The 26,631-nt window shown below is 39.4% G+C and overlaps 1 protein-coding gene and 2 long non-coding RNA genes across 5 annotated transcripts; all 3 read left to right on the top strand.

Moving 5' to 3' along the window:
• The first annotated feature begins 237 nt into the window (after positions 1-237).
• Positions 238-1,007, top strand: lncRNA:CR43819 (long non-coding RNA:CR43819). Of its 2 annotated transcripts, none has more exons than NR_124320.1 (2): positions 238-400; positions 452-1,007. It is a non-coding gene; the product is annotated as a long non-coding RNA:CR43819 (long non-coding RNA). The 2 variants fall into 2 exon arrangements; NR_073796.1 differs by having other exon boundaries at positions 452-758.
• A 1,221-nt stretch (positions 1,008-2,228) lies between these two features.
• On the top strand, positions 2,229-3,774 carry CG12620 (uncharacterized protein). Of its 2 annotated transcripts, none has more exons than NM_001273596.1 (1): positions 2,229-3,774. In NM_001273596.1, exon 1 carries the CDS (start codon positions 2,313-2,315, stop codon positions 3,174-3,176), a length of 864 nt encoding a protein of 287 aa, NP_001260525.1. In that variant the 5' UTR covers positions 2,229-2,312; the 3' UTR covers positions 3,177-3,774. The 2 variants fall into 2 exon arrangements, with proteins under 2 accessions (NP_001260525.1, NP_609828.2); NM_135984.2 differs by having other exon boundaries at positions 2,229-3,412.
• A 15,958-nt stretch (positions 3,775-19,732) lies between these two features.
• On the top strand, positions 19,733-20,275 carry lncRNA:CR45448 (long non-coding RNA:CR45448). The gene has a single exon (NR_124321.1). It is a non-coding gene; the product is annotated as a long non-coding RNA:CR45448 (long non-coding RNA).
• Positions 20,276-26,631: the final 6,356 nt, after the last annotated feature.

Raw genomic sequence — 26,631 nt, forward strand, 5'->3', positions numbered from 1 at the left:
GGCACGAAGAATTTGTTACATGAAATTGTTAACGGGCTGAAGCCGATGCCTCGACTCGACTGCGTTTGATGCCTTTTGCTGATATATGGCCAACCTTTGACATCCTTTAAACGAGCAACATGATGCTCTAGATTATGGCCAGGAGATTGGCCCGACTTTTCCCCGTTGACTCCTCGGTTTGCCCGGATTGTCTCACTTGGGCGATACGTCAATGTGACAGTTTGATAATTTATTTTGTTCAAATTTTGTTTTTCCTTCGCTGGGGAAAAGAGCGCTTAAATAAGTTATCAACGTGGACCGACGGCCATGTAAATGGCAGCACGTAAATGAATGAAATTATTTTGCAACAAATTAAGGCAAATTTATGCGTCAAGGCGACAGGACAGGGGATTCGAGATGGGTAAGGGAGATGGGATCCTGGAAGCCTTGTAACAGGAAACACAATCCACAGGCGAACAAACAAAAGCGAAAACGGAACAGCACGAGGCGAAACGAAACGAAACGAAACCAACAAACAAACAAACAATGAAACGAAAAACGACAGCCTCGAAGAGTGAAAAGCGACGAGTTTTCCTTCACCGAAATCTGAGCAAGGCTTTGTGCAACAAAGTGAAGAACCCGGCTGCCCCTTTTCCGCATTTACAAATCCCCCCACCCCTTTAACGGGTCTAACTGCGTCCGCTCTGCACTTGTACACATCCTGACATACACATATATATTTTTTATTTCCCAGCCAAGTGAGGCTGGAATCAAATGTCAATAGAGAGTACATTTCATTCGGTCGGGTGACTGGGTTTTTCTGCCCAGCGCCACCCACTTTTCAGTTCCCCGCATTGTAGCTGTCACAGTGTTTGTTTGCGGATTTGAAGCTTTTCCTCTTTGCAACGCGCTTTTTTGCCACGCCTGCCGTTGTCCTTTATCGAAGGAGCGGCTTGAGTATTACGAACTGAATGCAACACCTCGATATTCTCGATACCTTATTTAATCTCATCGGCATTATCAAAATGAATCCACTTATCTGCTTTCATACTTTTTGGAATATTAATATAGTTTCTTGTATTTAAGAAATAAAATGTGTCAATCAATGTATTGCTTTTCTTAAAGAAATTTTTCCAATTTAATTTATATTTTTTTGGGAAATCGTCACCTAGAGCATTTCGAGTTCGTGTGGCCTTCCTCAAGGATCTCTAATCTGCTTTCTGGTTCGGATTCTGGTTTTATTTCCGGGCATCCTCCGATGCTGTCCGCCCCTTTGCCCGCCCACCGACTAGATGCTTTGGACTTGCTTTTTATTTGCACGGAAATGTATAATTTTTCCGAGTCAAATGTAAATACTTTTAGCGTATTTTTGTGGGATTCATCGCCTTGAATTTTTTGTGACTGGGGGCCTGGGGCGTGGCACATGCAAATGACACGCCTGATGCTGCGTAAATAATTTTAGCGCTCTCTCTTTTGGCATAAAATGCTAAATAAACATTTTATTCTTGGCAGAATTCCTTCTTCGAATGTGGGTCAAATGGAGTGTCCATAAAAGGCGCTTTTATCCCAAAACCAGATGCCGAAAATACAGTTTAATTGTATGCATATTGGCTGCGGTTCCGTTTGAGTTGGTGGAAACGTCACGTTTCAACAGCTCAATTTTCGGTTTTGCGATACGCGAAGAAACTTTTGCAATCCAATTAAATTCATCGCAAGTCGAAATCTCGTTTTGACAATTTATGCATCCTTGTGAGACGCCACAGGCATATTTATTCCCATCGATGGCTAGACAATGACGCCTGCGGTCCAATAAATAACCGTCCTTTTGACACAATCGAAATTGGCTCGCAAACAAATTTCTTTTGTCGAGATATCGCCCTTTTTTTTGTGCCCACTCGCACCAGAGGTTAAACACTTAACCCGCGTTGTGGGAAAAATGTGACATCAAATTATGGAACGTAGGCAAATCGCGGCCGTTATCAAAAAATGTAGTAGCCATGGTAGCCAGACTGAAGTCCACGATATGGTTTGATTAAGCGAAGTCGTGGGGTAAATTTACAAGAAAAAAACGAAACGCAAATGAGAGCGTCAAATATATTAAGGCATTTGCATTGGAAGTATTATATTATTTTTCTAATGATCATGATTAAAATGAATTACTGAATTTTTTCCGATATAAGGCTAAGCTAGTTAACATAGATTAAAACATCAAAGCTAACACATCTAGTTCAGTCTGGGCAGAAATAAAACTTAAACGTATAAACATTTTATATATCCCAAAAATAAGAAGTAGAACCTAAAAAAAAAAAACAAACACATTTTGTCTTATAACCATGACGACTAAAAGAACAAGGTTCGATAAAATGAACCTGGGAGTACCCGTTCACTCGGACCCCTATGAAGTGGAAAATGAATCGGCCTCGTCAATAAAAAGAGAAACCGGCGAGAAGGTCATGTCTCATAAGGAGCTAATGGAAAAACTGCATAAGGAGGTGAAGCTCACGACGCCGGACTTCTTCGCCCATGATCCATCCTGCAGCTCGGACGACTCCGAAGATTTCGAATTCCTGGAGACTATCAAAGAGCGAGCCAGACGCATATCCTTCGTACGACGCCGAAAGCTGCACTACACTGAGTTCTCAACGGTCGAGTTGGCCAGGCGTCTGATCCGCGAGGAGTTCACAGAGTCATCGGAGAGTCAACTAAGCGTGGATGATGAACATATCTCCGAGATCGCCGAAGAGGAGTGTCCGCCCTGCGGCACAGACTCCGACGACTTACTTCCGTACTTCCAATACGATCGGGCTACAGACCAATCGATGATTTCCGACGACAGTCTGCCAAAGGAGGATCCCGAGCCCGGATTCCATCCCGCCCATCATTGCTATAATAAGCTTATAAGCCAGACTCCTGATCCGCCGATAGTGTACGTTCCCGCGGAACCAGAACCGCAACCGGAACCGCAACCGGAACCGCCAGTGGAACCGCGACCGGAACCGGAACCAGAACCAGAACCGGAAACAGTACTACCACCAACTGCTCCGGAAGTCATTGATAAAACAGCTCCAGAAGAAGAAAAACACACTAGGGTCCTTGACCGTGGCGAAAATATTGACCTAAAGAATTTGAGCGCCATACAGAAAAACATAAGTTCGAGTGTGAAAAAACATACTGGTCAAAAAACGCGAAATTTATAAACTTAAATTGATTGATGCAATTGATGTATATGGGATCCCATTTCTCATTGTGCATTAGATTAGTGTTGCCTAAATTAAGAAAATGTTTCGTTGGCTGGAAATCAAAATCCAATCCGTATAGCCCAAATGCTGCGAATGTTTTTACTTCATATTCCAGAAGTTATATAAGGCTTTATTTTAATCGTAAAGTCAAATAAACCCATATTCGTAAATGCATACAAGCTAATGTAGACACCAAATAACCGTAATCGCCTCTGATCTCAAATGACTCCATCAACGCTCTCTTTCCCCAGCGCAGCTTTAAAAATATAGTTTTCTCGACCCGGAGACCGCACAATTATTTGGGCCATAAAGGACAAAACCCGCACTAGCGCACACATGAAGGGACGGAGGACATTCAAAGGGATAACTAAGTGTGCACGATAATGACGCCTAACGGGTTCCATTCTTCTCCTTGCTTTTTTTTGCGTGGGTGGATACTAGGAAGATGAGACAATAAGGAGCTAGAAGGACAATGTGCTGAAATTATTTCAAAAGTCTTTGTGTGCGATGAAATTCCGTAAAATACAGCCATTTTGTATTGGCCTTTTAATTTAATAAAATTATTACTCTTAGGGATAATATGGATTGGTTTTAAGTTTACTTTCTGTAATATGTAATTAATATTTAGTTAGTTCAATTCATAAACAAGAATTATGGTATTTTCATTCATCACAATAATTGTCAAGCAAGTGCCGATTTCAATTCTTTTGTTTGTTTTCAGATCTGTATGAGCTCAACTTACATTACAATATTTCATTTATTATCCATACCCATTTTTTTCATTTATGCAAGCCAACATGGCTTTGTAGCCTGTGCGTGTAAATGTTTTTGATTCTTTTAAAATATTTTAATTACGGAAGTTTACACATACTATTTCTTTCTTTTGTTTTCTTTTTTGTGTCGGTCATGTTTTCCCTTTCGATACCGGTCATTGTTTTGTTTAATTTTTGTATACACGTTAAATATGTATAGTGATAAGAATTGTGCAAGTTTTGTTTGAAAAAACTGCCACGTCCGTCGGTAACTCTCTTACCTCCATGAGCTAAAAAACAATTTACAGCCTACACTTTTGAAAACCGAGTCAATTACTCTCCAATTATATTCGATATCGGATAGGCGAAGAGCCACAGTATCTTGTTTTCTCTGGACATGTTAAACCTAACTTAAATTTTAAGAGATGCAATATAAATATAAGTTTAACATCAAATTTAATGCCGATATATAACTTCAAATCTAGCAGTATCTTGTGTGGCACATCACTTTGGTGGTGTAGCAATTAAATTCGTCGGACTTAATAGCGTTTTCATTTAAGTAATCTTCAACAATTTCAACCCAGACGTTCTCGATTTTTGGCCAATTTGGCGTTCCTTTCGGCCATGAAATGGAAATAAATATCACGTCATACGATCTGCAGCAAAATCGTCATTCGCCTAATGAAGACTTTGTTGTCTATGAAGGCTAAAGCTGGAAATGTCTAGACATTCTCGGTTGCTTGAACCCCTCAGCTGTGGATGCAGTCCCAGCTGCTGCCCGTCTGGAGTTAAAAAACAAGTCGAAGAGATTGTAATCCCTACTTTAGTATACTACAGCACTTTTATGACATTTAATTGCCGTTTGCTTTTAGTCCACACACACGCTTCTTTTCTCGAAAGTTTGTTTTTAAAAGGGATACAAGGCTAAATAAGTATTGAAAAGCGAGTGCAGCTGACCTTTCCTTAAATTGACCTTAAATTGAAGCAAGCAATTCTCTATTAAGTGATGTGAAGAGAATCCTGTAACTTGGCACACCTCAAACAAACCAAATTAAAATTAAATGTATTTTAGGTCATCGCAATGTGCTGAAATTAATCTTTAGCATGGCAATTTGGTTAATTTTTTATGGGGCCCACAAAGTGACACGTCATGCCGGCAAATCAAGCGAAGTGGTCTGCAAGTGCCTGGTCCTAATCATCATCCAAACATTGTGGCCAGTCATCGTGACTTATGTCAACCCGTTCAAGTGTGTCCCTGCTAGAGTCCTTGCATGTACATGCCTCGTGTAGCAAGGATACAAAGCAATTGTTCACCGCAATCGGCGGCATTTGGAGTGCTTTAGACTTAATGTGCGTCGAGGGGAGCCAACTGCAATCGGCATTCGTCGATGGCAATCGAAGTTTCTAGCGATAGGTGATCGGTAATCAAGGATGGAATGAGTTCCCATGACTGTTTTGCATTTGAAGTGGCTTCATGTTGCTTTGTTGCTCTAGATAGAACTGCTTAGTAATTCAATTAAATGCCTAATTAATATTAAGTATTTTTGCGGCTTTGTAACACATTTATTTGAATTTACGACTTCCATTTTTTTTAGTTTTTTATTAAATTTATATGTAATGATATCATAAGCGGTAGACCAAATCCCCCAAATGCCACCTTGATTGATTGAGTGATTGATTGACCTTATTTGTAAGCACTCATGGGACAGTTTACCCTTTTGACCAACTGCCATCGAGCGTGAAGCTGTCAAAACGTGGCTATGGAACGGAGCGGACGGTATCCATAAAATATGGCTTAAAGCCAGGCATCACGTGCCATGAGTGTTGACCCCAAAAGAAAACCGAAAATCATAACTCAATGTCGGGCTAACCAAGTGCAAAGCGCGAAATTAGTTTACACTTGAACTCGTACAGTCCGCCCACCTGGTTTTCCTTTTGCACTTTTTCGACTCCACACCCACGGCTTTCCACCAGCTCTCGTCGGCCTTCTTTTTGCTGCAGTGGCAGTTGCAGTGGCAGTGGCAGTCGCAGTCGCAGTCGCATTCGTGTTCATGCATAAACAAAATGGCTGCTGCAACAACCGGAAACTGACAGCAAACGACATTTGCGATATGCATCATATGTCTCCCAGCTTTTCCGCCCGACCCACCCCCTGTTTTTCCGCTGTCATTTTCGTTGATGCGGGGGCTGGGGGGTCGGCTACTTGGCATATTTCTGTCGTGTCATTGTTCCTTGTGCGTCTTTTTGTGCAGCTGCTCCGGCTCATGCCCCTTGTTTTTCCCAGCGAACACCCCTTTTACCCAGCCCAACTCTTCACTGTCTGCGACTGTTAGCCTTGCAGGTGCAATTATGACGGCGGGCATCGCATCGGTGTCTCTGTCTTTCGTGGAAAACAGCCAGTGGGCGATGGGGTGAAAAAACAGTGGGCTGTATGTTGTTGGCGAGGGGGTGTGTATGACAGTGTCAGCGACACATAAACATTATATCATCAGGCAACTTTTTGTAACTGTCATAAAATTCCAGCAACAGCAAACAGGGATGGCCTCTCACAGCTCATCAGTCAACTGCCTGTATACCCTTACAGTTTTAGTAAAATTCGGTTGAATATAGAATCTTTGATGCAATAATAGCAAGTTGCATTCAATTGTGACTCTACTCATATGGAAATAATATTCATTTAAATTTAAACGGAGGGCATTTCTTAGATTTCCATGAATTTTGTAAGGTAATTATTTAATGAGTTGTTTATACTTTCTTACATTTTTTTCTATGCTCATGCATAAGTATATTGACTTTAAAAGCTTTCGTTGGTGTTAATAGTAAAGGGCTCGTAATTTTTAAAACCATTCACATGCTTACTATATCCAAATGGGAAGAGAAATTTGAACAAGTTTGAAACAAATGAATGTTGAGTGAAACAGAAACAACGTCAAGAAAAGCAGAGCAGATATCCTGATTCAGCTAAGAATACAGGAATTACTTGACAGAAGCTAAAACAATTTTTATTTTAAAATTTTTTACTCATTTGAAATGTTAATTAACATAACGCAAGATTTGGATTCATTTGAACTAACATCTTAACTATATCTAACTAACTAACTACTTATATCTAAAAATTTTAAAATTTAAAAACCTTTAAGCTAGTGACTACTGTACGGTGGAAACTTGTGCCCCTGTTGTTCCAATTTCTGTAGCTTCTTTTGACGTTCCACTGCTTCTGTTTCTGCATTTCCGGCTGCTGTCGCTGCTGTTGCTGCTGCTGCTGCTGCTGCTAAGCCGGCGTAGTAAATCCTTAAACACCATACCGCCCAACAAGCCCTACGCCCCCCCCCCTCCCCATCCACTACATGTCATGGCTCTAATGAGCTGTATGTGTGTGAATGTGTTCGAGAATGTTGCATTGTTGTTGACGTTTCAGCTGGCATATGATGCTTGTTAGTGAGTTTTTCTCATTGCTGTTGTGCTTCTTGCGCTGGTTGCCCCTTTCCATGGGCCAGTGTGTGATGCTCCGGTCTGGGTTGAAATATTTTCATGAGTTTTGACAGTAATGTGTCGCAATGGCTGTCGCACTGTCTTGTTGCAGCGCCATCTAGCGACGGAATGTCCGGAAAGAGAATGCAACAAAAAAGTCACATAGAGGATGTTTCCATTTTCAATTTGTTTACTCTGATACAAATAAATTATTGAAACATACAAATAACACAAATGATGTAAATAGTGTGTTAGAAATTTTGAAAATTACGGAGTTTGAAAGCCCGTTCCAACTTTATGCTTCAACTATTTTGAAAACGGCGAATGCTGGAACACCATTATGGGGGCTAGCAAAGGCAGAGTAAAATGGAGGTGATTGTGACATTAGAGGGGGCAAAAAGACTGGGCCATGTTGGAATACCGCTGCCGTCGCGAGTGTTTAAGCGTTGATTACACTTTCGTGTTTGGGCGTTGCTTGTCACTTGTCTCTTGCTCCTGTACAAGTTACTCAGCTCCATTGTTTTTCCGGCTGTTGTTGCTCTAGTTGGTAGTTGTTCATTTGCCACATCTGTCTGCATTTGCATGTTGGTTGTGCTCAACGAGATTGTCGCCTCCTTCGTCCTCCTCCAGCTGCGTTTTTCATCCATATGCAGGCGGAAGTGTATACATGTGTACGCCTGCATGTTTTATGACTTTTATGTTAAATAAAGTATAAGTGCACGTATTGATATTTTATGAATATATTTGTTAAGATTCTTTACAATTGTAGCAAACTTATAGGAAGTATTTGTGCATACATCTAAATTTAATCAGTCTTTAATTAACTCAAAAATTTTTAATGTTCAACTATGCACAAAAGTTGTATATTTGATATGTAAATAATAATTACAAACTAAACTGGCTTCCGATTCAATAGTTGAAGGAAATGAACTAGTTTCGGTTTTTTGCTTATTTAATTATACGAATAACGTCACTAGCAAACGCAGAGAAACCATTCAAAGCTTAGGAGAATGAAATGGTTAAAGTTTAATTAATAGTCTGAAACCAACATAGATCAAATTGAAATTTAGTTTTATTATTAAGAATATGATTGAAAAAATTTAATTGTCTATAATCGCTCGGCTTTGTAATATATACACATAGTTTTTTTTTTTAATTCCCAAAAGACAGAATAAAATAATTAAATCGTGTATGCTTAAAGGGATGCAATAAATACATCAACAATTCATGATTATTTGATATAAATAATTGCATTTTGTTATGTGCCAAATTAAAATGAAATGCCATCATCATTTCTGATGGCATGTCAAATGTTGGGCATTAAGTTTTCAACCGAACCAAACCGAACTCCCTCGACGAGAACGACTGGCTGACTGACTGGTGGGCCACAAATCTTGCGTCAGCGTCTGGTGTTGATTGCCACAATGGGTATTCTGCAGCCTAGGACTCAGACTCGGATTCACATTCGGATCCACACCCACCACATGCCCACTGTGCAGGAGAGAGAAACAGTCGGAACAGGCGATATTTCATGTACATGCCATATATCAATGTCACTTTACTTTGGCAAACAGTTTCAGTTAATACACAATCAATGTACCAATGTGTTATCAATAATAAATTGCTGGCGATTTATCAGTCAATGCAGCAAGGAAAACAACAACATCAGGCAGGAGTTACTCTACCAAAAGCGAATAGTTCAATTCTAGCCAAAGTCTTAACTTAACAGGGGAGATAACGGCCAAATTCACACGGAGGTTGATTTTAATGCCATCGAACGGGCGATACCCATGAATTTGTCTCCGAAATGTAAGTACAAAATGCAAGATTTTTCTTATAAATAATAAAATGGTGCTTCATCCAAATATCCTTGTATAATTTGCTAATAGTAGTTCGCTGATAAACCTTTAGGTTTTATCAATATTCAGAGGGTCGGATAAATATATTCATGTATTTATCTCCTAAGATTTTTTTCTCTTAGTGGGTGAATCAAGCGATTCAGCCGAGATATACGATATTCCTCTGAGAATGTGGGGAAAAATATGGTGAGTCCAAGGGGAACTTTGCCCATCCCATCCTCCCATCCTCGTCTCTCAACCGCTGGCCACACACGAAAGTCAAACATAAATCGCTCTACCATTCCCATTACTTCGCTTACTCCATCTCAACTCCGCCTGCTCTCCTTTACTCCTTGTAAAAATTATGGCCTTACGTGTGTGTGCAGAGAAAAACATAAAGGTTTAAAAACATATGGTTCTTTATATTGCTACAAATTTATAATTGAAATATTCCAAGTTAATTGTATTTTTATTGCACAAATTTGTTTTATTATTTAAACAATAAATGTGAGGTAATTAAAAGTATTTATTCATTGTTAAAAGCACGTTTAAAACTTGAACTGCTCACACCATTTATGCCCACCCGATTTCAAGACGTTGTGTGCATATCTTCAATTCTAATTTTTTTTTGCCAGTGTTTTTGTGTGTGCAAGTTATGCGCAGCATGCAAAACTGTGCACGTGCTCGGATGAAGTGTATAAATGTGCTGGTGGCGAATGGTCCCTTGCCAGCCGGTGGAAAATGCTCCCAGCCCCGCCCTCTTTTCCACACCGCCATCGCCATCGCCCTTTTCCGCCTCCGTTGGTTGACTGCTTCACCGTTCCTTCGACAATGCGAGTCATGCGGTGGACTCATATCGGATGACAATTAGGCCCTGGTCATCAATTCCAAGTGCACAAGCGATAAATCTTTGGTAATTTGTATCTGTATGTGTGGCTCTTCATCTCCCTGTCTCCCTCTAAAGGGAAAGCGACGTATGTGTGTGTGAGTGTGGGCTATGGCTATGGCAGGTTAAGTGCCGGCAACTCTGACTAAATGTGGTTTACCAAAAATGGAAATATTCGTTCTCGTTGGCGGTCTAATTGAAATTTTTTCCCATTTATGGTTTTTATAAATTTTGTTCTGGGAACAAATTGGCGGTCGACTCGAATAATGAAAGTTCACTTTATCATAGCTATTTGGTAACACTTTAGGAAGCCACAGATTCACCATAAAAATCTCCCTAAATTTGTGCGACTATTCTAAATGAAAATGTATATATTTCACAAAAATGTGTTTTAAATCACTAAAGGGTGTAACTGGTGTTGAAAGTTGTTGAAACACATAAAATGCATCTAAGAATGACAGCCCAGAGAGTTAAGAATTAAAGAATCAAGATTATGTTGCTATCACTGTCAACTGAGAATGCCACTCGAGAATTGATGACAATCTAATTTGGTGCCATTGCAACATTTGGCACTGTGTGAATATTTTATCTGTCTCTTTACAGACGGCCAGCCACAAAGCTTTAATTTAAATAATTAATAAATTATAATGCTGGTCCGGCTGAGTGACTGCTCCCTGTTGGGAGCGGAAGCCGGCTAAAAGTTTCTCATTAAACAAATATTTTCACAGCAGTTAAAATTTATGTTGCCAGCTAGACGCAAACACTGGGTAAATATATGTGGAAAATTTATGCGACGTTGGCCAGGCCAAACTGCAGCGGGTGCAGTGCAGTGTAAACAGGGGCGCTGTGGAGGCGGGAAGGGGCTTAGGACAAGGACATGCCAAAGGACACACATACACATAATGCAAACATGTGACTTCCGCATGCGGTGCAAACACTTACGCACACTCCACCCCCGGTGCATTCATAAAGTTGCTCCCATAGTTGTTAACAACTCGAGCCAGTCTGTGGATGTCCTTGTGTCCTTTCCAACCGCTTGTAGCTGGGCTTGTATGGCCAGGACCCCCTGGAAACCCTTTCAGCCCACACCCTTTTGCCAGCGGATGAGTTTGGGGTTAAAGCAGCATAATGTGAAATAACTTATTGCCCTTAAAATGTCATTTATGTCAACGGTAAGATAAGTTACCCATACGCACTGTAGGCCCGCACACCCCAGACACACACACACACTCACTCACTTCCGTTTTGTGTTATTCTCTCCGCCTGGCGGGCTTCTGACAACAATTAAAGTCAACAGGAAATGTGACACATTTACTTTTGGTAATATAATATTTTCAATTATTTAGCATAAGTGCATTGCACATCATACACATCATACACATCTTCACAATGTCTACGCTTTGGCTACCATTTAAGAAAGTTTATTAGGCTGCGTAAGAAGATGGTAATACATAATAAAAAAAAAATGTAATTTAATTGGCGACATCTTTGGCTTACATTATTTTAGTTATAATATGAGATATTATACAGTAAACTAATTTAATTTAATAATTATTAAGATACAACTTTTAGTTAAATGCCTTTTCAATATATTTTTATTTTTTTATATATATATTTTCATTTGTTACATATTAATAAAGTTATATTATAATTATTAGTTATATTATTATATATTAATTAAGTTAGCTAAAATATTATTTATATATAAATTGTCCTTTTCAAGAGCATTTTAATGTGCGGCTTTTGTTGAACAAGTTTTCTTCTTGTTGCTTGAAATTCAACACATGTTTTGTGTTTTACCATTCGAAATATCCTGCGGCATTTTCCAAAAACTAATTAGCTGCCTTGTTACAGCTTCACTCACAAACACATTCGAACAATAACAAGATTTTCCGTTCTCCTCAACGTCGACATACTGCATTCTGTGCTGAGTGCGGTTTCCATTTTCATAGCATTACACAATTTGCTGTTCGTGTCTGTGTATGTGTAAAGGCCAGTTACGCTTTCATGAGCACAATGAACCATTTTATTCAAGTGTAAAGTATCGACTGTTATCAAATAATACGTATTTCATTGCAATTTTCTCATTTATTTATTCATTAATTGACCTTATTATTTTTCTAGTTCAATCAAAATTCTTGTCTATATTTATGAAGGTTATTAGGTTCATATGGTGAAATGTTGTTTGCTTGTTCTCATTGACATTGCTCTATGATTCACAGCAATCTGATAATAAGTTTATATGAACACACTAAACTACCAATATATGTAGATGCTTATCAGCCATTTAACCCAATAGAATTCTAAGCACGCAAATCCCACACACTCATTTAAATATCCAAAAAGTATAACAAATACAGCGAAAAGCAACAAAACCATTCACGCATTTTGCCAAACTAGAAAATCATCAAAAAAAAAAAAAAAAAAAAAAATTAAACCCAAACACATTACCCACAATTAGGTGGGATAGAAAACGAGGGTTTTGGTGTCTAGGTATACGGTGTCTAAACACATGTAAAATGCGCTCAGGAAGCGACATTGATAGAGGCAATTAACAGCTCGACACGCCATATTTCCTGTATGAATACGAATATTTATTCCAGCCACGGAAGAGTCGGGGTACTGTAAAAATTAGTTTGTTGTTTCATAATACAAAGACAGTGATTTAAATTAGCAATAATTGAGCAAAGTCATATAAGTTTATTTGTCTTATACGCTCAATGTGCATACTTATTGTATGCAAATATTTCTTTTAATTACATATCTGTCAATATGTTACAGCAAATGTTTTCAGTGCAGGAAAGCGAACGTCGACAGAACAAATACCAAAAATTTGGACACATAATTAAAAATACAAAAGCATAAAGAGAGGCCAGGAAGCGGCCTGCTAATGGCTGTCGATGGCGATTAATTTATTGTTATTGCTTAGGTAAACAAAAGGCGCCAGAATCGAAATTACAGACCATCCTTGGCGAGGGGCCATATTATTAGTAAACCAAATGCATAGCCATAAATTACCGCTCAGCGAGATGGCCGAATGAATCTTGAGAGCAAAAACTTGGACCACAAAGTCAGATATGTAATGAAAATCGCTTGGTTGTAGCTGCCGAATGTAGATGGGACAGGACGAGGTCCTTGTGGTTCAGCCATAGACTGGCCAGGCGTGCGTGGCCGCGCCCAAAAAAATAGCGCTATGAATTGCTCGTGCGGTCGCATATTTTATTTGGTCAGTTCTCCCCGACTCCATTTCAATCAGCATCCGAAGAGTGCTTGCTTAATATTTTATTTCGATTTTCATATCCGTCTGGGCTGCGGGCTTCGTATGTTTGAAATCAGCTTAAACCTAAGAAGAAACATTGGAATTGGTATTAATGAAAACGATTAAGTGCATTTCAAATCCTTCCACTTAACACAGATTTTGAGTAATCTGTAATTTATTTAAGCGTGTATTGTCTGAAGCTCTGACCAATGCTTTCACTTACTTATAGCATTAAGCTATTGTCCCAACTCCTTTCCTTCCCAGAACAACCAACAATCGCCCTAAAGCGTGCCTCTTTCGAAAAAGCCATCTATTTTCTTAGCTTACTTCGATTACTATGGAGTGGAGTTCCAGGGAAAATGTGGGTGTGGATGTGTGTGTGTGTTTGTGTCCAAGGTGTTTTAATTAATTAGCTTTTTGTTTTTATGCCGGCGCTCTCTTGCTGTGTTGCTTCACCTCCTCGATAGCGTTTTTACGACAATGCGCGACTAATTTGTGTAAATTAAATTTATCGACCAGAAAATGCCACAGCAGCCGGATTCCCCTCAGCCATTTTCCTACCCCTTTTCCAACGAACCACTCTCACTTAAATTAATCATACGCAGTGGGGTCCGGAACGCAATGCAGCTGAAATTTGGGTCAGCTTTCTTCTTCCCCTGGCTTTGAATTCGTTTTTGGCTTTTTTCGACCCGATTTTCGTTTGTTTTGTTCTCTGATGTTTTCGATTTCCATCCGGGGTGCGTTAAGCATACGCAATGTGGTGCGGCTGCAGTTGAAGCTGACCTGCTCATCATGCGCCCCGCCCCTCCGCCACTCTACCAAGTGTTGGCCATTTAATGGCCGAAACCGTAAACAGGCAGACTTACGAAATAGCCTGGCAAGTGCCCACTAAAGCCGAACTTCTTTTTATTCTCACCTTTTGCTGGGCCTGGCCCCATGCCAGAATGGCCCCCCACTTTATTGCCCCTTCCCCGGACACTCATGCACTTTCATTAAGTTTAATTAAATTCTCACTTTGTAAATGTCAATGCACAAAAACACATAGAACTACGAGCGAAGGACTTTCCACAGGCCGCTGGAAGGTGTTCTTTCGAAATGAAAACGAATAGATGATTCTCTGGAATAATTGTTTAATATATTCCAAATTTTTTAATATAGAGCTAAAGAAGTTTTCACGATAGCTATTTAAAAAGACTAGTTAACAAATGAAGTAGGAAGAATAGATTCACGTGCAACATAATAAAAAACTTATACGCTTGGTGGGGTGTCGTTCAGGGATGATACTATTTTAAGTTTTCAATATGATATATATGTAATAACCTATACACCTCTATTACCCTGCATTTACTTTGCGACAAGCTGAGAAAATTTATAGCCCTCGAGCATGGCGACAAAAATCTTTCGCCAAGCGGGCACAAATAACAACACGTTGTGGATTTTTATTCAGTTTTCGTACTGCCGCTCTGTGCTTTTTTGCGTTATTTTTGGTTCATTTTGCAGACATTGTTGGCTTTTAATTTGGCCAGCACGCAAAGGCAACAAAAGGTAACGGCTAACGGCTTATTATGCAACAAAAGTTTTCTATTTCGGTTGGTACTTCTAGCCGGTTCTCTCGTCATTCGCTTTGCTTTATTAATTTTTGCGTATTTTTCATGGGAATTTTCACAGGCAGCCAAAGGCCAAATAAATTCAAGTCAAAAATTCTGCCATAAACTTAATCATAAATAATTCAAAATAAACTTGGGCAGCGTTTTCAATGTGTGTGTGTGTGTGAGTATTTTCGTGCTAGGATATTAACCCCAATTGCGCTTGGCACTTGCCGGGTTGCCCCGAGCTGTTTTCCCATTTCACTGCCCTCCTGCTTTTCCTCCACTTATTTTTTTAAGTGTTTTCTTTAAGCGCCATAATCAGGCGCAGCGGGCAAAAGGAGAGCAATGTGGAGAATGCGCGGTACAGAGAACACGCAAATATGCAAATATATATGCCACATACATGTGTGTGCGAGTCCTGGAGTTTTCGTTGTATGTGTGGGGTATAAATTTAGCGGAATGTTTGAGCTTCTTCTATGTTTTTGGTTCCGCTTCTTCTGCTCCTTAAGCTGCTTAGAAGGCCGCCAAGGGGCTAAGCAAACAACAAGCTTCGACTACTCGCACGATACCCTGTGATGCGGCGGGAATAAGAGGGCTTGCTAAGCTGAAAGGTGAACAAATAACAATTTCATCTCTAAAATATTTTGATCTCTTATGCTGGTTTTTCAGTTACACTTCAGATGGTAATTTTCAGTTGGGCATTGATTTTTTATGACTTACATTTTGTAATGTGTATGTTTATATTTTAGCTCTCCAATTAAAAGGAAAACTTTTCCATTTGTTGTATTGGGTATTCTCTCTTCTTGAGACCTTAACTTAGCAGGCATTTTCATGTACTTCTTGCTTAGCATGCCCGCCTGCACGTTGTATTTTTTCTTGACTGGTTGGTGTATTGTATTCTGAGTTGTATTTTCGGCCTATGCATGTTTAAAATTTTATGTTTGCCAATGTGTTTGGCATAAAAGCGCGCCCTCCTTGAGCCGTGAAGTCAGTGTGTCTTGTTGTCTATGCCAATGTTTGGCACCATGTGGCATGCGGCAACATGCGCCGTGCATATAAATTCCCGATCAGCTGGCTGGCACTTTTTGGTGAATTCTTTAAATTCTTGAGTTTCTTTTTTGATTTGATTTTTGTTAAAATTTTATCGCTGTAATTAATACCTGACTAATTTAATGCGGTCATAAGCTTTGATCTCGCTGTGACCTTTGCCCAGTAAAATGTCTTAAAACTGTCAACGCACTCTGACCAGCAAATGCCCGAATTATGATGTCAACTTGGGAGTCAACACACACAGCAAAAAGCGACACATGTGAAACATTCAGACCTTTGACAATCCCTAACCACCCACGGAAACACCCAGCCACACGTTCATTAATCATTACCAAAAGCTGAGCAATGTTGTCGTCGTTGGCCTCAAATTTAGCTTGGTATAATTGTCATGCATGCCGCATAAGGACTCAAGAGAGGAGACAAGGACTCCGGCAGGACGAAAAAATGTATTTTATTTCGTGTTAAATTATAAATATAAAAAATATAAATGTTAAAAATAAATACTTTTATGATATGTGTGGGAGAGTGCGTGGGCCTAAATGTTAGTTCTGATGAGGCCAATGAACCATTTTTTGTTCGTTTGCAATTTCGCAGAACAGCAAATACCTTCATGATTAAACTTAAATATTTATTTGAGTGGCTCCCAATAATGGGAATGTGAAACACTCAACGTGCTGTGTAAAAATAGTTTTTTTTTTTTTTTCAATTGTAATATTTTATTAAAAAAAGTAGTAGAAAAATTGTAGTGAGCTTACAACCAGTAATTTTAGATGGTAAGTAAAGAAAAGAAAATTTCAATTGAGCTTGGATCATTTTTTTATATTATAATAAAAATAATAATAATGGTCAGAAAAATATGTATCAATTTGCTTTATATTAGCGGGTAAATTATTTGCCCGCTCAATAAAAAAACCTCGCAATTGGCCTGGTTTATTCACATTGTTCTCCAAGGCCGCTTAAATCAGCCTCGAATAAGCCCAATCGACACTCCAATCGAGACTAAAGGAAAGTCGAAGTTTAAAATCCGAAATGTGCTCACAAAGTCGGAGAAACGAGGTAAAACGAGAGCAAAGCCGAGGCAGAGAGAGACCCAATTCGGGACGTATTCTCTCTCCAAGCCGCTCTCCTTTTTCTCTAGAGAAGCTTTTGGTATTGGAACACGCTTAGTTGAGACAAGCGGCAATGAAACGCGACTCTGCTCCGATTATCGCGACTCTTCCTTAATAATCGCTTTGCCAAAAACCAAACTTCCTTCGGTTTTTATATTTCAGTTGCTGCACTAAAAAACACATATATCATATCAATAGAGATTTTGGATTTATAAAACATCTAAAGAAATATGCGCTTTATTTTATAGGCCAGCTTAGAGTAGAATTTAAATTATGTAATTATTTACTGCCTTTCATTATTTAGTATACTCAAAAGTATTTTATTGTTTCAAAGATTGTATTTTTTAAACTTAAAATGTATTCAAACGTTTAACATTTCTGTACCTTATCGCTATTATATTAAAGTGTTTAAATACTATTAATTTAAAATATGTACCTTGTTGTCAAAAATTTGGATTTGAAATTGGGATTTGGAAGTTTCGAACTTGGGATTTTACGATTTTCTTAAGAAAATATGAATTATTTTCAGTGTTCTGCAGCACGGCAGGTAACCAGGCTAAGTCTTCGTTTTTTGGCCCAGAAATATATTCACTTAATGCACGCCCGTGTCCGTTTTGCTTGATGCGCCACGTTCTCAGTTGGCTGCCCCAAAAAACCTCTTCCCCTCGACAAACATTTTTTGGGATTGTGCAGTGTATTTGTGTTTGTTTGTGTGTGTGTGTGTGTGTTCTGACGGTACCGTTAACGCGTGACTTCGAGTGCCCTTAATGCTGTAAATGAATATTTAATGTTAAAAGCACTTGTCGAAAATGCAGCAGTAACGATGCCAGCAGTAGTAGCCTCAGCAGTAGGACCAACAACTGCAGCCAGGCTTGGTTAACAGGAAAAGGGGAGGAAAAATGGGAGGAAAACGGCGGGAAAATAGGGGAAAATGGGCGGGGAATGGTCGGAAGAGGGGTGCGGGAACTGGGGTCCTTGTGTGCCGCTTCACTTAACGAGCAAGTTGATTTTAAATTGTTTTTGCAATTGGAGCATGCGATTAAATATAAATAGTGGCAGTCCAGTCCGGACCAACTTTAAAGGCCCCTTTTGCAAATTACCCTTAACTTTGACTGGCCCTCTATTCCGCTGTCTTTTTCCCGCTTTTCCAAGGCCCTTGGCCGGCTGACATAAATAATGTCGGGTAGGCCCAGAATGGGCTCTGTTTCTTGATAGTGCTCAGAAAAAAATTGTAAACAATTTTATACAAAACAAAAGAATATTTCCCATTTCGTTATAAAGCACTTAGATGTTCTGAATGAATACATTCGTTCAAAAATTCCTGCTTTATTTCTCAATTTCAAATATGTTCTAGTAAATAGCAATCACATAAATATTTAAAAAAGATTTTCAATTTATTTTATTTAAATCGAATAGAGAGTTTGGTTTTGTCCTAAGTTTCTTGCATTGTCTATTGTGCTTTTGACCCTAGTCCAATCGAATTTCTGAGTGTAGCTCTGCCACTTAACGTTGTTTGAGACTAATGTTTATAAACCGCTTAATTATTCACTTGGCCTTTTCAACCCGCCGTCGTTTTTCACCCCGCATTTTCATACTTTTCCCTTGTTTTGCCGGTGCGTGAGTCAGTCTCTGTCTTGGGTTGCCTCGTGGCACGCAAAACAAATTGACACAAAGGCTCAGATTTTGCGGTGTTAAGTCGAGGCCGCATAAATCACGGTACTCTGGTAGTCTCAGCCCTTGTATTTTTCCTTAAGCAGTTCTGCTCTATATTTCATAATTTTCCCCAGCCCATGGCTCATGTCTTTTTTGGGCTAATGAAAAATTCGCAGCTGAAAGGGCACTCATTTAGGCCGATATAAATAAAGCTAAGGGAAATTAGTGGTAGAAAGAGGGGAAAAAGGGTGCGGGCTAAGTGTCTGGCATTAAAGTTATCAGTTCACCCTCGTTTTGCTTCTCGCAATGATAACCATGGCTGCTTAGTTGCAAAGCAGGCTATGAAAATTTTAGAGAAATATAAATGGCGTCCTGGGAAGGATATCCGGTAATGTTCTCAGTTTTGCTCCTAAGGACGCTTACATAATTTCCATTTCACCCATCTATTAGTACTACGGAGAACTATCCCATTTCAAACACAAACGTGAGACTCCTTGCCTCTTCCCATACACTCCTTTCCACTGTCCTGCGAACAATCTCAGCACTTTCGAAGAGCTCTCCTCCTGCCGGAGGTTCTTCACATCATAACGGGTCTCATGCTCGGCTGCAAATTCGCAATTGTAAATGCAACACGCACGCGGCCAATTGGCAGCATGTCAACTCAACTCAAGCTCAGCTCAGCTTGAGTTAAAATTTATTTGTTACAACAGGAGGAGAGTTGATATAATGGCCATGGGGATACACTCTGAAAATTCTATCGGAGCTTGGAATCCAAATAGAAATGCATATACATATGCATACCAGCATTACAATAAAAGCCTCTCAGCATCCGTATAGTATTTTGTGTTAAATTACTATCAATGTTAAATTGAGCAAATAGCTACAAGCAAGCTGTGGGATCTAGAAAATTTAATTATAAAATGTTTGGGTTTCTAAAACACGTTATATAATTTTATTCCAAATTGGTGATTGTGGTTTCCGAGGCACAGCTTCAACTTGGAGTGTGGCGCCATCCCGTCAGTCATTGTGTGGTAGACTAAATATAAACTGCACTCCAAATGACGGGGCAACTTCTGTCTCCGCTCGCATATGTGTGTGCGTTCCATTTTGCCTCGCTGTCAGCGCAATTGCTGTCATTGCACTTAACGCACTTGCGCCCATTCAGGGGCGGTTGGCTAGGAGGGGGTCGTCAGAATACTGGGTGCCAGACGGGGGAGGCAGCATCCTCATCCAGCGGCAACTGGCTGCAATTATGGCGTCTCAATGCGTTTTGTGCGTGGCTTCGGCAGTGAGACTGGAAGCCTGCCGCTGCATATTTGCAGCACCAGACGAACTAAGAGCAGAGTAGAAAAATACACTGAACAAAATGCGGTTCTGCAAACCAAGTACATAAATTTTATTAAGACTGTGGAAAATATTGATCTCTAAGCACGATCTATATCCTAAGCTTTGACTTAATAAAAATGCGAATTCTTCAGACTTAAATAGTTCCTTTTTGTATTATAAAATACTATTATAAATATACTTATGACTATCTTAACTTACAATTGTCATAGACATAGATCGCCTTATACGGCTGGCTTTCGGTGTAAAAGGAGAGTGAGAATGAGAGGTTAAAGCGGAATGCGAGAGAGGATAGCACTTTGTGGAAGGGAGATCGACGCAGGGACAATGGCGGACAAAAGCGTTTTGCCCAGACACAAAAGCTTTGAATGCCCACGGGGCAGCCATTAGCCTAATAATGCCATGCACCAACACACATGCAGAAGGACTGCCACTCGCATGCACACGACACCCACACAAAGGTACAGTGGTAGAAAATATAATCATGATGGTTTCTAAAATATACTGTAAATAAAAAAAATGTTATCTTCTTTCTCTGTATAGTTTAGGTATAAAACTATAAGTTTAATGTTTATAACATTTTTATATTTAAACTAAATAAGCCTAAATTACTGATTATGTTATCAAAAATTCACCTTTATACTATATTTACGCACTATTCAATTTGTTACAACATTTGTGTTGCACTGTGTGGTGTGTGTGGCAAGTTGACACTGCGTGCATAGGCGAGTGGCCAGGGCTGTCACGTGTGCAGCATGGCCACAATAACAACACCGGCAATGCCACAATAGTTGCAACAAACAGTCGGCTGTGAGTGGAAGTGAGAGGGCATGAAAGCATAGAGGGAGATAGACGCATGGACAGACAGACAGCGTGATGAACGTCGCCTCAGCTTCGTTACAATTAACATAAATAATAGCAAAGTGGTCGCTTGCTGTCGCTGTTCTCGTTATTCCCTTTGTTGCTGCTGAAAAGTGGAAATATATTTTTCACTTTTCATTTCTAATTATGACGCCGGGGACATGCCCCAAATGCCACAAACAAAATGTTTTGTATTCAGCATTTTGTAGTGCGGCCACAGAGTGAAAGGTGCGTTAAATTTGTTAAATGGATATTCATGGTAATTACTTTCGATAAACTCCTTGTTTTGTGGCTCTGCATAGCCCTGATAAAATTGTAAACAATTTAGTGTACAAACTTTTATTTAATCTATAGGAAAAATGTGGAAAAGTTACATTTCTCATCTATAGGTACTTGTTTTAAAAAATATTTAATAGCATTCTCTATCAATTTGGTTTTATCGTGCTAATTAACAAATTATCATTCTAATATATTAGTTAATTTTCAATGCTGCTCAACTTATATAAAAAATATTACAACCATGAAAATTATTTTGGAAACTATGAAATAAAGTAGGTTTTTTTAATTCTTACGCTGTTTACAATGTGACATCAATTTTTTTACTCTTTTCGATTTCGATTTCGGGGGCTACCTAATCTTAAAGCCAATCTGGATTGCCCCGCCGAGGAATTCTCCTCGAAAGCCGACCAAGAAACATTTTCGTCGGCAAACTGTCAAACTCCCTTTGAAGCCCGGCAGCAGTCAAAAGCTTTACTGCTTCTCCTCCCGAAGTGCCCCCGCGAACCATCCATTCCGCACCCATCCCTCAAAATGTGTGTGGCAACGTATGGTGGAAGCATTTTGTGGCATTCCGTTGCTGATGCAGTAACAGCAGCTTACGTTACGTATACGCAACGTCTGAGGTTTGGCAATAAAATTGCACATTGTTGTGCTTAACTTGTTGTTGCTGCTGTGGAAATTCCAACCATTGCTAGATTTATACGTTCCAGTCCGCTTAAGTGGTAGTCAGACATTGGTTTTAGGGTCCAGCTCCCTCCCTTTTCGTTATTTTGTCCCCTGAATAAGACGGCTTTATAAGTCTAGACGGGATGGAGTTGGGTGAGCTTGGTGACATTCAAATGCCGAGTTAAATTTGCAGCCAGCTGCCAAGATTTATGCGGACTGGCATCTTCTACCGAATTCCCCAAGTACCCATACCTACCAGGGTCAAGCATAGTTTTTGGGGCAGAGAGAGAAAAACGCAAACTTTCTGCCAACATTTCCTGCACATAAAATAAAAAAACATAAAATTCAGCTGTCTTGTGCTATATATATTTATATATATAAATTTTTCTTTCGGCCAGATTATTGAGCAAGTTTTCTGGTATTTTGAGCACAACTTATGGTGCAAAAATTGAATTGAATTGGGTACTCGGGCACAGGCTCAAGAGCAGAAACAGGACCCGACCGGAGTTCCTCGTGCCAACTTCCTACTAACAGCAAAATTGGGGAAAAGGAAGTCGCAGACCGTGCAAACCAAAACTTTTCTGCTTTTACACTCAACTTCCTTTCCACACACAAAATTTGTTTAATTAAAATTTTTGTGCAAAATCTGTAAATTGTTTTTGGTTCGTTTCGTTTGCTCATCGCTTTCACCCGCCAGCCACCCTCTGCCTTTTCCTTTCCATAAAAAAAATAGTTTTTACATTACATAAAATTATTGCCGCCAACCATGAAAATTGCTTAATTGCATAAGACTGGGAAATGGAGCTAAGGATTGTTTTGCAACTATTTACTTACTGACACTGCAAGTGTTTCAGTTATAATTAGAATGAAACCAAGCCTGATAGCCTAAGAACTCGTCTTAAACGTTCCCCTTGATTATACAAGTTCATCACGCATATTATATTTGGATCACATTTAAAATTTAAAGTTGTACCTTCATAAGTTTTTTTTTTTAAATTTTAAAACTTTATTGGAATATTCTGTATATGTTTTAAGATAAATGTTTCTTCCTTAAAAGGGTCATTTATAGTTATATTCAATTTCCAATTCCACACCTTTGCCGTTTGTTTATATGTAAATTTGACATCCTTTATCATCAATTATTCACTAATCCGCACATAATATACCCGTAGTTGTACAATTGTGACACGAACTGTCAACAGTCTTTGTTATTTCCCCCGGACAGTTCACCGAATACCACAGAAAATCCATCAATTTATTATGCGAAACGTGGGAGAATTGCTAGATGTAGATGTGGAAACTATCCGCAAAATTCCCCCGAAAATTGACAACGCACAAAATTATTCAAGTCAATGAACAATTTAATTTATCATTAATATAAAATCCGACAAAAGCGTGGATCCAACGAGAGGGGAAGTGTCGCCCTGGCGTGCTGCCATCGCATGGCACTTGAGCCAAACTCATATATCATCTTCTCTGGGATCTGCTAGCGAATGACAGGAAACCGAACCGCTCCGAAGGAAGCTGAATTGAACTGGAGCCGACCTGACCCCGACTCGCATTTTGCTCTGGCTCGTCGACCATTTTTCTAATATGTTTGATTTTACTTTCAAATGGGTAACATCCCCTGTTAACCACCCTCCGCATCCTACCCCCACTGACCGCAAAACTTGCTGGCATCAGCAGCATACACTTAAAGAAATATGTTAAGAACTCAATATGGCTTCATTACATTTGTTACTAAGTTATGAGATTTGTTGTTCACGATAGTCAATTAAATTATGTTAATTGGGTTAAATTTTTTTGATTGTAGAATATATGTTATTATAGCAACATTTTTCTATTATACAAGTAGAAAAATTAAGCGATATGGTAAACTTTTCATATCTAACTTAAATATAATTTTTATTTATAAAGAAGTGTTCTCTGTGCAAGAGATGCCGAGCAGCCAGGAGAAGTCCGACCATTAATACTCAATTGGCTGTGCTTCCCGTGTGGATTGTGGTCGTGGTTGTAACCTCACATCCGCTGGTCTGGCTCCGCACAATCCCCGATGGCCAGGAAGGTCCTCCTATCTATTCTGTGGTATACTCTGCTGCATTGGCTGCCGTCGTCATCTTTGTCGTCTTGTGCTGACACTTGAATTGAATCGAAATTGGTTATTAGCAATTCTTACAAGAATCCCAACGAGCAACGGGAGAAATGCAGAGAAATCATGAGGTAGTGGGCGAATCAGATGAGGAACGATGCTGGCCGGCTTGCTTTACTGCTTTTCTGCCTTCCTGCTTGGCCGAATCACTTGAAAAGCGAATATGTTGACAAAAATGAAATTGGACAAGTTCGTAGGAAGGTGTGCGGTTACGCCCAGGTGAGATTTGCCCTATTTCAAGAGACTTTAAAGATGATAGATAAACTAATTTATTTTTCAACAAATACAGGATATTTTTAGAGATTTGTACAGATACAAAGTTATTATTTTCGACTAAGTTTATAGTCTCAACAAGCGCAGTGCAATCATAACTAATCTGGATCACAAGTCTGTATAAATCCCTACGATTCAGGACAACACTTACTAAGATGCCATTAATGTATATATAAAGAGAGACATGTGCGGACGGATGTGGACGTGTGTGTTTCTGCTACGCAATATTTATTTGCCACCTCATTTTTTATGGCCGCAAGCTCAGTGCGAGATGGCGAACAAAGCCTGCCAATGGCAAGTCAACTTCTGCCAGTTTGATAGCCGCTCCGTGTCAATGCAAACAATGCAGTGGATAACACCGCGCAGGAGCAGGGGGCGTGGCCGGAAAGCCGGAAAGGGGGCGGTGGCAGGATAACAGGAAGCATCGAACAGAGAGCGGACATATCAATGGTTATTTGGGGGCAAAATGAAATCGTTTCTGCGAATATGTACATTGGCATAGCTATGATCACGGATTTAATAAAATCTTAAAAGAAATGAATGTGTTTGAGTAAAAAGTTGTTGTTTACATAAATTTAAAAATTGTGTTGTCAAAAAATGTTAGAAAATAATATTTATACTCAAAGTACAAGATAAAAGTACATCTATATTTTATGTTTTGTGGATCACATAAACTCAAGTTTAGAATTTGTTGTATTCCCTAAGTAACTAGTTGCTATTTTTTTGAACACCGGTGTAGGTGTGCCAGTTGCGTTTCCGTGGAATGGCAGCTATGTTTACGATTCGATCGCATTCACACACGATTTTGATTTTGATTTGTTTGCAGAAAACTGGAGAGAGTGCATTCGCTCGGAATATCTAAGTTTTGTCGGCTTCGAGTTCCACAGACGAGGCTCCTGCTTCTGGCTCAGTGGGTTCCTGCTGATGCTCGCACAAAAGCCAGCTACGAATCGCATGCTTTATGCATAAATAAACAAATCACTGAAATCAAAAACATTGGAAATGACTTCAAAACTCAGCTCAATGTGCATCCAAGGACGAGTATGCGTTCGTATTCGCATTCGCATCGAAATGCAGTCGTTAGCCATGTTTGCTCAACGTTTTTCTCGCTTTCTTATTCTACTTTTGATATGTTACCACTTCCTGCTATTTATTTTGCTTCCTTTTGAGCGATTTAATTTTGCTAACTACAGGTATAGTGTGTTAAAAAAATTAGTGTACAATTCAGAAAGCAGTCCAAATATTTATAATATAATATAAGACCAAATGCAAACCTCATGCATACAAACTTGCATATTTAGCTCATTATTATTGTCGGGTTTGCATAATTATACGCATTCGAGATCACAGACGTCATAAAATTATTAGCACTTTCAACGGGTGCAGTCTGTAATTGGAAACTCATGTTAATGACTTTCACTCTTTCGCCAAAGCCAAATGAAGGTTATGCTTTGGCCTTCCGCCCATTACTTCCATTTACCCCCTTTCCATAGCCTTACCACTTACATATATCCATGCATATTCATGGGGCCGACTCACATACGGCCCAAACGAAGTTGGCCCAATCATCATCCAATTAGAACTGTAAAATTATACTAATTACAACTTTGAAATTAGAAATATGCAAATCACAGGGGCGCTCCCTTCGTCTCTGTTATGTCTAGAGCAGAGCTTGGCATGATTAAAAATTTCATCAAAAGCGTATAATTCTTGGTGTATGACCGAGCGAATGTCCGTGAGAGCTGCATATATTTGCTTAAATTATATTGACATCCGACGGTCGTCGTGCAAGGATACGGATACGTCTGCAAGACTCCTGATAAGTGAGCAAACCCAAAGCGAAGGCCATCAAAAAGTATGCGCTTGGAGAATCAGCCAAGCGGACTCACATACGGCCACTGAGGGAGGGCCATACTCGTGAAAGCCAAGCCAAGACCGTAATGCATAAATTATGACTGAGAGATGGCGCACAAGTTGCAAACTATAGTATATCATTATAAAAGCCAAATGAGATCCAATTTTTGAAAGCTACCAACATTTGTTTAAGCAAGAACTGTCCTCAAATTCGAATAGTCCATATACTGTACTCTATATGCAATACTCCTACTTTCAAAAGCGAAATTTGAATGAATTAAAACTAAATACTGAAACTTGGTGCTCTATACTAAATGTCGTGCAACTTTTCCTGTTCGAGATATTATCAATAATCAAAGGCAATCACTGAAGATACATAT

Source organism: Drosophila melanogaster, chromosome 2L (genome assembly GCF_000001215.4).
Source record: "Drosophila melanogaster chromosome 2L".
Lineage (NCBI taxonomy): Eukaryota > Metazoa > Arthropoda > Insecta > Diptera > Drosophilidae > Drosophila > Drosophila melanogaster.

Excerpts from the sequence above, each read along its gene's own strand:
- CG12620 (NM_001273596.1), top strand. The coding sequence starts at position 2,313 with ATGACGACTAAAAGAACAAGGTTCGATAAAATGAACCTGGGAGTACCC.